The 12,422-nt window shown below is 41.5% G+C and overlaps 2 protein-coding genes across 3 annotated transcripts in view; one reads left to right on the top strand and one right to left on the bottom strand.

Annotated features, from left to right (window-relative positions):
- LOC135496693 (nonsense-mediated mRNA decay factor SMG8-like) overlaps positions 1-3,553 on the bottom strand; it is a 41,011-nt gene extending 37,458 nt beyond the window's left edge. The window contains exons 1-2 of one of the 2 annotated variants that reach the window (XM_064786160.1): positions 3,492-3,553; positions 3,294-3,378 (exon numbers count right to left, since the gene is read on the bottom strand). In XM_064786160.1, coding sequence (XP_064642230.1) covers positions 3,294-3,340 — 47 coding nt within the window. In that variant the 5' untranslated portion in view covers positions 3,341-3,378; positions 3,492-3,553. The remainder of the gene's footprint in view (positions 1-3,293; positions 3,379-3,491) is intronic. The other variant, XM_064786159.1, reaches the window with a different exon arrangement.
- The window catches only part of LOC135497104 (uncharacterized), a 235,352-nt gene that overhangs the window by 57,512 nt on the left and 165,418 nt on the right, over positions 1-12,422 (top strand). The gene's annotated exons all lie outside the window — the stretch shown is intronic.

The following is a 12,422-nucleotide window of genomic DNA, read 5'->3' as shown; positions in this document are numbered from 1 at the left end:
TTTGAAAAGCGCCACCAAACGTCTATTTGAGTTATACACAAAAATCAGAAAACACGACAATATGTTTATTTGAGATACGAGCGCCACCAAACGTCTATTTGAGTGTATGTCTATTTGAAAAGCGCCACCAAACGTCTATTCGGGTCATAACACGACATAAAATGTCTATTTGAGACAACCTCTATTTATGCGGAAATAACCGCCCATACATCTAGTTTCTTTATTTGATGTGAAAACATGGGGTCATCTCAGCTATTTTTTCGCTATAAATGGCCTAGACTTTGGACGAGCATAATTGACACCGGCACGACTACGCCCAACCTCGCGTGGCAGACGGAAGGTATGTTATATATTGAGGCCAAACTGGGGATTGAGACCCGCTTCAAATGGCACAGATTCTCGGCTCATAAAATCGCCAAAGATCCCTCTGTCATGTCTGTACTTAGTGTACATGGAAACTAAGACCAGGGCGTCAAAGTAAATAGTATTTGGAACAGGTTGGACCCATTCATGAAAATGGAAACGGCCTGCGTCTTAAGAACTACATTTCTCTGGGGGGGGGGACAAAACAGACCCCGTCCCCACTGTGTAGTGCCACCAATGGCGGCCAATTCAAGCAGTAACAGTAGGATGGCGCCTCATCACACTACTTTCACTGCGCAAGGAGTATGGCACGACGCTATTAATAAAATATGGTGGAACCTCCCTTAGCGGGCACCTCTCTATTAAGGACACTAGTTTTGCTCCCAAATTGGTTGTTTTCATTCAATTTGACAGTTCTCTCTAATCAGGACACCTCTCTAGACTCTATTAAGAACAGCACTTGTCAACTGGTCCCGAGGGTGTCCATAATAGAGAGGTTCTGCTGTACCCTAAAAGTATCATTATGTGAGAAAAATCAATACATGTACTCTCATTACTATTCAGAGAGGTCAGGGGTCATGGGAATACCCTTGGTTGGGGAAAACCCATTATCTTTTTGTTTGTCACTGATTTTCATCAGTGTGAATCAAACAGGTTGATTATATGATGAAGATAGCCTAAATTGTTGACATCGACAACGACATTGACATTAGATTTGGGGAACTTTGGGCATATAATGGTTACAAAATGAAGTTACCTATAACCTGTATAGTAAGATTCGTTCAATAGTCAATGTCTCCGGTACCACAGAGACCGACGACAGGAGGGAGGGGGTTAAGTATTAACGACATGACGTCACTGCTGACGGGAAGATTCCTGTAGCATAGGCTTCAATGGAGTTATAACCTGAAATACCAACGCCAATGCCAATGACACCGATAGTTGAAAAATTCTCACCCTGCATAGCGATATTTTATACTGCTAACATTAAATCAGGGGGATTTTACTGGTAGTAAGAATAAGATTACAAAGTCAAGTCTCCAACACTGACAGAGGGAAGGGCACAAGTAGGAAGTTGTATGCCGTTACGCCAGAGCTAGAGGCAAACACCACCGACACAACCAACGTCATTTAAGGGAAACTGGTTTGATAAGGTATATGCCCCTACGTTTAGCCTGCAGTTGTCAAACCCTGGCAACATCCGATTCTTCTGTCATGGTGGAGGACGGGGGGGGGGGGGCAGCATCGGCATCACCGGCAAAAATATTCACTTCGGTAGCACTAGTAGTCGGAAATAACATTCGGGCTATCGCGGACCGATTCCTCAGTCTCGGTGGAGGACGGCATATTCGATTATAAAAGGGAGATAAAGATCCCACTTAGGGCTATGTTTCCGATTCCTTAGTCTTGCTTAAAGATGGCATAACACTAACAGTGTCAGTGAAGTGCAGTTGTTGGTATTTGATTATAAAAGGGAGATCTAAAGATCCCACTCGCTACGCTTCATGCTCAGTCTATATGTTGTCCCAAACAATACTTTGCGCAAATGGGGTGGCCTTCGTTGATCACAGCTTTTGATTCAAGAAAAGATCTGTAATGTGATAATTCTGGATTTTGGCGTCGCTGATGGTTTCTTAGGTTGCTAATAGTTACTCGAATATCTCCGAATGTTTGGTAGTGGCGACGGGTTACTATCGTGTTGCTAGTAATAGTTTCACGAGTATCTCCGATCATCTCCGAGTGAGATGGGGGGGGGGGGGGTATTCTGAACTCAGGCCAAAAACCTAGGTCTTCATAAATGAGTGGTCTTGTAAAACATTGCGTATATTTCAAGCATTGTAGGTCCCCGATAGCGTAGCAGCCAGCCTCCACTAGCGTCCACCAGGTTTAAAAGCAAGTTTAAAGTCATCAGAATAAAATCAAATGGTCATTACCGAAAATAAGCAGGAGTCCACATTCCCTGCTTAGTGCGTTGTTCAAGTCTCAAATGTACCAGCCATGTTGGATTTCACAACATTTTAGACAACAACTCCCTTATCTCCCACCCAAATGTCAAGAAATGTGTTTGATATGGTGTACTTATTTCGTTTATGACTACCGGTACAAAATTTCGTTTTGATGATTCCAACCCTACTTTAAACCTGGTGGATGCTGTTTAGGATGACCTACCTCATTTCATTACCTGGGTACAGAAAAAAAACCCTGGTGTCCGTGACATTGGTCCTAGATATGCCGATGGAACAGTTTGTGCATAACTAACCAAAGACTATAGCTCTGAGTCTAAATCCGCTAACAGAGTCAGCAGATGCATGAATGACACAAATCAGTCTTGCTGTAGTGTTAGCCGATTGGTCAGTAATGGGCCTGCAAACCGTACCATTGTCGTATCCGGGCCCGAAGTTCTCAAGTGTCGTATACACACAGAGTGGACATCCAGATTAGTTTTATTACTGTAAACGGTCACACTCACAGCATGCACAACCATGACAAGCAAGCATTTGAAGGAAAATAGATCGTAGGCTATGCGAAAAAGAATTCGGCCATCTTTTCACACTCACAGACACAGTCACAGGCAGCGTAAGTTTACCATGACATAAAAGTCATGTTTTGAATCAAATCATTAACAAAAGCATTCAAAATATCATGAACATTGAAAGGCATGGACAACTTGAAATAAATTGCTTGAATAAGCTTGTATATTTTTACTTTTATGCTATGGTATTTGGTAAACAATCGTTTCCTGTGAAAAGGGTCGTAAAATGGCCGAAATTTATTTTCGCAGGGTGTCTATTTATTTCGTCTTCTCTTGAATGACAACAAACGATTTTTCCATTTTTCCTGGTGGTCAGAAAATGGCCGCTTTTTGGTATCTATAAGGGTCAATACAGTATCTGGAAATTATTACAAGAGAGTAGAGAAAAGGAACTTACTCTTCAGAAACTGGAAGCAAAAATATTTCTGACAAGGTGGCTGCCATTATGTTGTGGTCGTCGTTTTAGACCTACGCGATCTCATCTGAAACGAAAACTGTCTTCGGCTCAAAAATGAAACTATCACCTCTAATGCAAACTACCGGTACATTACGACATATCGGGACTTATACAAGAGAGTAGAGAAAAGGAACTTACTCTTCAGAAACTGGAAGCAAAAATATTTCTGACAAGGTGGCTGCCATTATGTTGTGGTCGTCGTTTTGGATCTACGCGATCTCATCTGAAACGAAAACTGTCTTCGGCTCAAAAATGAAACTATCACCTCTAATGCAAACTACCGGTACATTACGACATATCGGGACTTAGATCGATGTCCTCGAAAGGGGAAAACGGAGGGGAGAGGCTAGATCATCAACGATCCGAGTCGATGTTATGGCGGGAATTCTTGAAGCACGTGGTCACGAGTCCTACGTCAAGTATGCCTAATATGTAAAGTCAAGGACTTAGTGAGCCCCCCTTTAGGTCGGGGGAGCTCCCCCGAACCCCCCTACGAGCATATGTTAAGTGCAAGCTCTAACAACTACAGTTGTTACAATGGGGGGACACCCCCCAAACCCCCCTCCGTCGACATAGGTTTTTACCAGTGCGTTGGGGGGAAGCTCCCCCCAAACCCCCCCCGGTGGACAGTCAACTAGCCCTTCTGTGTCATACTGCTGGAGGGGGGGTGCGATGGGACCATCCATATAGTTCCTTCCGACACATTTTTGTTTTGGTAATTAATGTAATACATTGTGATTGTCCTTATTCACGGGAATCGGGCGTTTCCAGTGATATACGACACTTAAATGGATTGTCCTCATGCATTCACTTTGGAAACGCATTTTAAAATAGATGTCACGTCCTGTTAATGGGGCACGTCATCATCGCGTACATTTGGGAAAAACTCCCTAACGAGACCGGAGCAGACGGCTGAAAGTAGTTTATTTATTGGCCGCTAGGGTACAGAATGTACGTCGCTCACCCGAATTTTTCACGCAACTATAGCTAAATAGAGCTAGTTCTAGTTTGTGATTCATTTTGATACTTCAGATTTGGGCAGTAGACCAATATAACTTAGTCGTCAGTGTGGTTTTAAGCTGGAAAAACGTATTTATTTTTCTTAAAGTGCCTTTTTGGACGGGTGTGTGCGATTGTTTTGTTTTTATGTCACGTGACCTCGACCATGTCGACACAAAATTGAAATAAACCACCCTTTTCTGTCATTATTTAGGACGGATATTTCTCTAATAAAAATATTAATATAATTGGCCAATTTCTTAGGCATATGATGTAGCGAATTCCCATGAAGATTTTAATTTAATTTAACTTAATTTCAACCAATGGGATAGCAACCACCACCGGAAGATCGCGGAGAAATCGGTAAACTCAACGGAGTTAATTCAGAAATTTACCAAAAAAAATTGTTTGTAGGATATACAATAGTTACTCTCTTTATTTCTAATCATTCACTATATACTCCCGCACACACGTGTATCTTAAGAGCCCCTCCTAAGAGGGGGGCTTATAAACGTCAAAATCATGAAATGACAACTCGACCGACATGGCGTGAGTTGTCGAAGTCGGAGAAGAATCAGCTGGAAGTTAACAAGAATTCGAGATAAATGGTGTCGTAGTTCTACCCTCTGCATATGGGTTAGGCCTGAACTCGCACCATTGTCAATGTACTTCGCTGATCTTGTTTACTGATCAACAACACGTGTGTTACTTACTTGATGACGTCAGGCGAAGTTACTGAGCTCTGATTGGCTGTCAATCACACAATGGTACGAACCTACCTGTAAAAAAACCTCCCCCCCCGTCTGGCACTCGACACCAATTCTACGCTCAGGCGAAGTTACTGAGCTCTGATTGGCTGTCAATCACACAATGGTACGAACCTACCTGTAAAAAAAAACTCCCCCCCCGTCTGGCATTCGACACCAATTCTACGCTCAGGAAGAGGGTCGGGATTCGACATTTTTCACCCTAGGATTTCAAGTAATTCGACAGAAATTCACTTCTGCTGCAAGGGCTACATGGTCAGAATCCGACCCTTATTCACCTGCATGAAAGAGTCTTTTCGACAGGAATTCACCATGTGTAGGATGAGCTAATTAAAAAAACCAGTAAACCTGTCACTTCATGTAACAAGAGGCCCAAGGGCCTGGCGCTCAGCTGGATGACCTAATAACATAGGACTGAGGGTATAAAGTTGTAAATATCGGCTTTATACTACTGTTTGAAGGTCAAGAGAACACGTTATACCACTAAAATTTCCAATGCAGAGCTGCCAGCTGGATGAAATATGATTGAACTAATCAGCCATGGTATGTAAATATTACAGGAGGCAACGGAAGATATCCCTAGTTCAGTATAGCTTTACAGAAAAAAATGGGAGTAACATTATTGTGTTGCTTAAAACGTCTACTTTTTACTCATGTAAGAATCGTAGTACTAATAATAACTTCAACTTATTTTCCAGTTATGATAACACAACACGCATCTTCATGATCATGATCTTTCTCAAACTAACTGAATGACCTATTAGTAATCGCCTTGGACGCACAACCTAACCACATATCGATCCGCCCCGACGATCGACACATCCATTCGATTCGATAACCGGGTAACCCTCGATAAAGTTTGATAAATAAACTAGAACTGAGATTTCACAGGAGCACCTGTGAATTCATGACTCCAGGGTTGTTTTGAGGGCGATATTGTAAGAGTTGGTCTTGAGTATGGGGACGTGAAGGTCCGTGTGAGGCACCTGGGGAGAGAAGACTAGTTGAACGATGGGATCATGGAGGTATAAATAATTATTTATACCTCCATGATGGGATCTGACACGGACACTACTATTGATCTCATTATATGAATACCATTTAATTACAAATGAAACGGCCAGGGGCCATTGTGCTCACCGTAAGTATTTTTAGTAGACAGTTACAGAAAGTGCTACAGTATGTAGGCCTCTCATAATTTATACATGCATCTGTGACCAGTTAAGAGCCGGCCCTGGCCAAGTGGTGAATCCGAGACTTGTGGTTCCAAGCTTGTAGAGTCTAGGTGAAAATGATAGTGAAGAAATGTGCCACTCCATGACAATGGTGAATATATTTTTAACTTTGACCTCAGTGACCCTGACATGTAGGTCAAATAACAAACCAGGGTGATATGTGATGTAGACACATCCACCCGACCATAACAATTCCATCACTCGTTACACTACAGCAATCGGCAAAAACGATTTCCAAGATGGCCGCCTAATTAAATCTATGGCACCAAATAAATCAAAAAATGAAGAAAATGTAAAATAGAACTCAGAAAAGAAAAAAGGAAAAGATGAAAAATAAAAATATTTTTGGCTGTCCTTGACCGGGGTTTGAACTCACGACCTTTGGATTGCCACAATACGAGGAAAAACCCACAAAACATGCAATTTCGGCCATACTTGAATTCCGATCTGGCTGAAACTTGGCATACAAATAGTGGCTTCTTAGATGCATCATTACACGATATTAAAACTCTTTACATTGAACAACGACAAAACGTACCAAGAACGGTAAAGTTTTCAACTTTGACCTCTGTGAACTTGAACGGTGGGTCAAATCAAAAACCCGTAAGATATGTGATGTATCCTTGCTAGGAGTACCTACCATGAAACTTTTATCAAAAACAAATCAGTAATAAGCGAGAAATCACACTTTTTGAGTTTTGAGTTTGGGCCCCCTGGTGGCAAAGTCAATAATCAGACCGAACCAAAATTCAGTGTAAAAGGTCAACTGACCTAGGGGGTCATTTGTTCAAAGTTTCAAGTTCATAACTGTTGCGGTTGAGAAACGTGCCATAGTTACACTCAAACGGCAAATTTACGCCATTTGACCTCTGCGACCTTAAAAAGTACGTCAAATCCGAAAAATCGTGCAACATCTGAGGTAACCTTGCTAGGGGTCCCTGCCATAAAAATTTCATCAAAAACAATTTGCTAATAAGCAGGCTATTGCACTTCTTACTTTTTCTGTTTTGGCCCCCTGGTGGCAAAGTCAAGAATCAGATCAGGCTGAAATTCAGCACCAGAGGTTATCTGATATAGGGGGTTATATGTACCAAGTTTCAAGCTCATAGCTTTGGTGGTTGAGAAACGTGCCATAGTTACACTCAAACGGCCAATTCACGCCATTTGACCTCTGCGACCTTGAAAAGTAGATCAAATTAAAAACCCGTAAGATATATGATGTATCCTTGCTATGAGTACCTACCACAAAAGTTTTATCGAAAACAAGTCACTAATAAGCGAGATATCACACTTTTTAGATATCCACATTTGGCCCCCTGGTGGCCAAGTAGAGAATCAGATCGGACAGAAATTTAGTGTCACGGGTCATCTGACCTAAGGGGTCATGTGTACAAAGTTCTAAGTTCATAGGCCTAGCGGTTAAAAAACGTGCCACTGTTTTTGAACTAGGATACGACGGACAACGACGACGACGGACGACGGACACTGCAGTATTGCATAGACTCCCCTACGGTGACTGAGCCAAAAAGTGAAAACAGATCATATCATATTCCTTGGGATAAATTAAAATAGGAGTGCGGGAAAAAGGTTTTTTAGCAGGAGGAAAGCGAGAACATTTTGCGCCGTCGTATTCCGATTTGGCTGGTTAGTGGTGAAATCTGCTTTTAATTTTGCAAATTAACATATTCGTTTCTCTAGTTCTAACGTTGTCTGAATTAAAGATGCTTTCCCAATGCTGGACTGGTCTGGCAAGAGGCATTGCCAGGAAAACGTGACGTCATTTTGGCCATTCTTCTTACCGCACGCCCTCTCTCTCCGTAAAAGTTCCTGACATGGTGTGAAGTGGGAGGGCGCACAATTGGAACCACACTGCCGCGATGTTAATAGTTTCTATTTATAGAATTCAGCGGCAGAGATTTTAGGCACGGAAAAAGTGGATTAACTCGACTAATCTCAATGGATTTTACCCAGGAATGTTTTCAAGGCGAGAGAAACATCTGATTTAAGTACTGCGCTTATTAGATTTCATGTTCAGGCCGAAGATTGGCCTAAAACGTGGACGAAAAGAGTGCATTATCGAGTGTTGGAGAGGTCACGTGATTGGACAAGAAACTTTTAGCTGTCAACATCAATGGCTATAATAAATATACTCCTACAGAATAGTAGAACTAATAGAACTAATTTCCGAAGTTTCCAATAGTTTGAACACAAATCAAAACATCGCCCATCAGCTCGACTCAGATCTGCATAAATTACGATAAATAATGAAGTCGTCGCTTCAATTTCGCAAAGAAAGTTGACTCCATTCGAAGGTTGTTTTGACCAAATTCTGTTGAACTCATCGTTGTGAGGGCATTTGAACACATTCTCGTTGATCTTTTCTATAAACGTGTAAAGTTTCGTACCAAAATACGTTTCCGTAAAGGCTTAAAAAGAAAATTTGTCACTTACAAAATCATCGCTCCGGTAGAAATAAAAAGGTCACCGCCATTTTCTTGATGATAGTACTCCAGGTAACCGGCGGGAAATTTAAAGCGGGGTCATCCGGGGTCAAACAACAGTTTTGCTCACTACCGCCAACTGGTGATATAAATCCACACTAATCTATTTTATATCAAAACTTCTGTATCATGAAGACCTTTTCAACTTTATTTCGAGCTTTTATCTGCTGGAATAGAGCGTCAAAAAATTGTTTTTTCATTTACGCATTTTGCCCCCTGGGGAGCTGAATTTGAGACGAATCGCCCAAATTTTTTTCCGAAAGCAACATTTTCTGCGGTGTTTATAAGCAAGACTAGATTTGAAGTGCCTCGGTTGTATGATTACAAAATGCCCAACTTTGCCTACAGATGGATGGATGGATGGAAGGATGGCAGGATGGGTGGAAGGACGGACACCAATCGAATAGCTATTTGACTAGCTCCGCTGACTTTGTCAGCTGAGCTAAAAATACCTGGTTATTTCTTCATTTGATTGCCAATGGAATTACATAGAAATATTTGGACTGCCAGTCAGTCCAGCACAATAATACAAGTAGCATCTAATTCATTGCACTGCATTGTTATGCTTGGACCCAGGGCAGGGGCTGACTCAGTGGAAGTATTAAGGGCAGTAGCGGGGGGGGGGGGGGGAGGGCGTCAGTGGACGGAGGCAAATACGCTATAGGCCCACAAAACAACGTTGGCTCCTTCTGGGCCAAAATATATTTCATGATAAAAAGTGATCAGGTTTTCCTGGCAGCTGACCCTCTTAATCCCCCCCATCCCCCCCCCCCAGCTAGGCCTATGCTTTGCTATGGTTAGGGCCTGCTTGAGATCCCAAGGTGCTCCGCCTGAAGCGAAACCTGACATTGCGCCTTCAGGAAAAGAAGAAAAGTGGCAAGTTAAGTAAAGCCCAAAGAAACGAAAAATTTTCCGGGCGTTTGGGGGAGGAGGTCAGGGGTCATGTCTTTGATTGTTTATTGCTTCTCAGGGCCTGTAGCATCTTGGCCACCGAGGTTTTTGCATCTTATCACGATTTAAACCCCGGGTTGTATTTAAAGGGAGTTCAGTTTAAGGCCATTAGGTTCAGGATGGCTGCAACTGTGTAAACAGTAAATGTGGATTGTGGGAGGCAGGAGCGGGGGGGGGGGATTAAATTGGCCATCTTCATATATATATTATAACTAAAACATGACAAATGCGCTTAGAAAGTACAGTAGAACCTCTCTATTGGGGACACCCTTGGGACTGACAAGTGCTGTCCTTTATCGAGAGGTGTCCTGATTAGAGAGATCAAATTGAATGTAAATAACCAATTTGGGATCAAACGTAGTGTCCTCAATAGAGGGGTTGTCCTTAATAGAGAGGTGTCCACTAAGGGAGGTTCCACTGTAGTTTGTTACATTTTCACTGCCCACAACAACTTTGGTGAAATATTTTTAATTGGGATTGGGAGAGGGGTCGGGTTATATTAGACCCTAGATCCATTGTCATGTGCTTGATAAACTGGTGGTGATCAGTACATGTATTTATCAAATCGTTCCCCATTTAATGGGTGTTATTGTCCTCTTTAAGGGGAGTCTATAGGCAGCAGCCAGATAGGCTAAATTAAGTTGCACAATATCGCCGCTACGGGTTTTCCTATCTCACAGTATATCTACACTGTTCACGCTTTAAACTGAATATGTTTTTTAATAAATTAAAACTTTTGGATACGAGACACATGACATCAATTTGACCCCCTAGCTCCTGCCTATAGTCCCCCTTTAAGGATTACATTAGTAGGATGGCAAACCGGTATACCACCCATTGATGCCGCCGAGAACAATACACATCTGCCTCAGACTCACTGCTGTATATATGCAGTGACTTATTTTAATAAGTCACTATTATCATTGTCATTATTAAAATAATGACAATGATAATAGTAACAAAGTGACGGAAACAACATACTCATTTAAAACATTCATAATATAATAACATAATATCAAAGATTTTAGAATCTTATGTTGCTGAATGTTGCAGCTTCCAGATGGATGGCCTTCATTCTGAGATAAAAATTCTTTAAAAACATACTCGCGTCTAATTGATAGGTCTCGACCCTCCAACCTATGAATATTCATTAGTGGTATTGTCGCTGATTAACGTCATTTGCTGGCACACTGTTAGCTGATTAGGCAGTTTTGCGAAAACGGCACCATCGGCAAGTACATAAAAGTGTCGTATGTCCTGTCACAGACCCTTTCAATCTTGATCTTGATCTTGAAAAAATGAATCGAAATTAAATAAAAACTATTTTCACCATGTTTTCTGTGTAGGTACATTGTTTATGTACTGTGTCGACGTTAATGAGCCAATGATAACTGCTTGTATACAAAATACATTTTTTACTAGGCCAGTGAGTCAGTTTATAAAAATATGAGGGACCAACATCTGTAAAAAATTGCAAGGAAGAAAACGTTTTTTGATGGTTTCCTGTAAGGCCAAGGTTGGGTGTACATGATGACATACCGTATAATACTAAACGTTTACAAAAAAGGAGCACTGGGAAGTCGTAAATTTTGAGGAAAATCAAATGAAACTGAGTGGCATCCTGATCTGGGTTATTGGGGTCAGCCTTTCATATCAAATGGTTGTCATTGGCGTCCGATGACTTCTACTACCATTTTCGGGGCTATACCCCAACCCCCCAAACCTGCGTCCGCAAACCCAAATTTATGAACACATCCCAACTTTCAGTGTACACATACTTCGGCAACAACAGTAAATGCGTAGTTTCTTGTTAGCCGCCTGTTGAGTAGCGCTCTAGGTTTCAGAAACTCCAAAAAAACATGTCTTTGCCAAAACAACTGCTGAATCAACACTGACATACTGTGAGGACCGAGAAATCAATGATTTTAGGAACTACTGTGTGTGAGGGGGGGGGGGGGCGCATGAATAAAAAAAACCCCTCCCTAATGAGACCAAAAGGCTTAAAAAATCAATGGTGGTCTTGCCTCATCATGAAAAAAATTAAACATCTCGTTTAGAAACTTCATATTCTGCCATTTTTGGCCCAAACGTCTGATCTTATTATTGAGTAAAATCATTCTGCTGCGACAATCTACTGATTAGAAAGGATTAGGAATCTATTTCACAGTAAAGGTACCTGTCTGAGGACTTCTATTGGACTACACCACTTACCAGTCAAGGGGAACAGGTGGTCATTATGAAAAAGATTGAGGGAAACAAGTCATTTAACTTCATTGAGTTCAATCATAAACTTCACTGCTTGCACCCTCACGGTTATTATACAGGGTGTTTCAAAAAAAGGAAACCAAGATTAATTTATTAATTTCTTGGACATGGCTAAATATGTTGGAAATTGGCAATCACCATTTATTACCTAATGATGTCCTCTTTCTTATGAGGCCAAGACGTCCAATTTACTCTCACGGATGACTGAGCACAAAGCAATTCAATCAACCATGTCTGAAATGGTTTTGCACCACATTTACCGCAGCATGATTCCGACACAGAAGAAAGACCAGCTCTCAATGCATTTCTGATAACATCTCTCTATCCTCTTAAGGTCTCAACTGCAGCGAA

The sequence above is a fragment of the Lineus longissimus genome, chromosome 12 (assembly GCF_910592395.1).
Source record: "Lineus longissimus chromosome 12, tnLinLong1.2, whole genome shotgun sequence".
NCBI lineage: Eukaryota > Metazoa > Nemertea > Pilidiophora > Heteronemertea > Lineidae > Lineus > Lineus longissimus.
The sequence above is the reverse complement of the archived record's forward strand: the minus strand, read 5'-3'. Positions and strand labels throughout refer to the sequence as shown.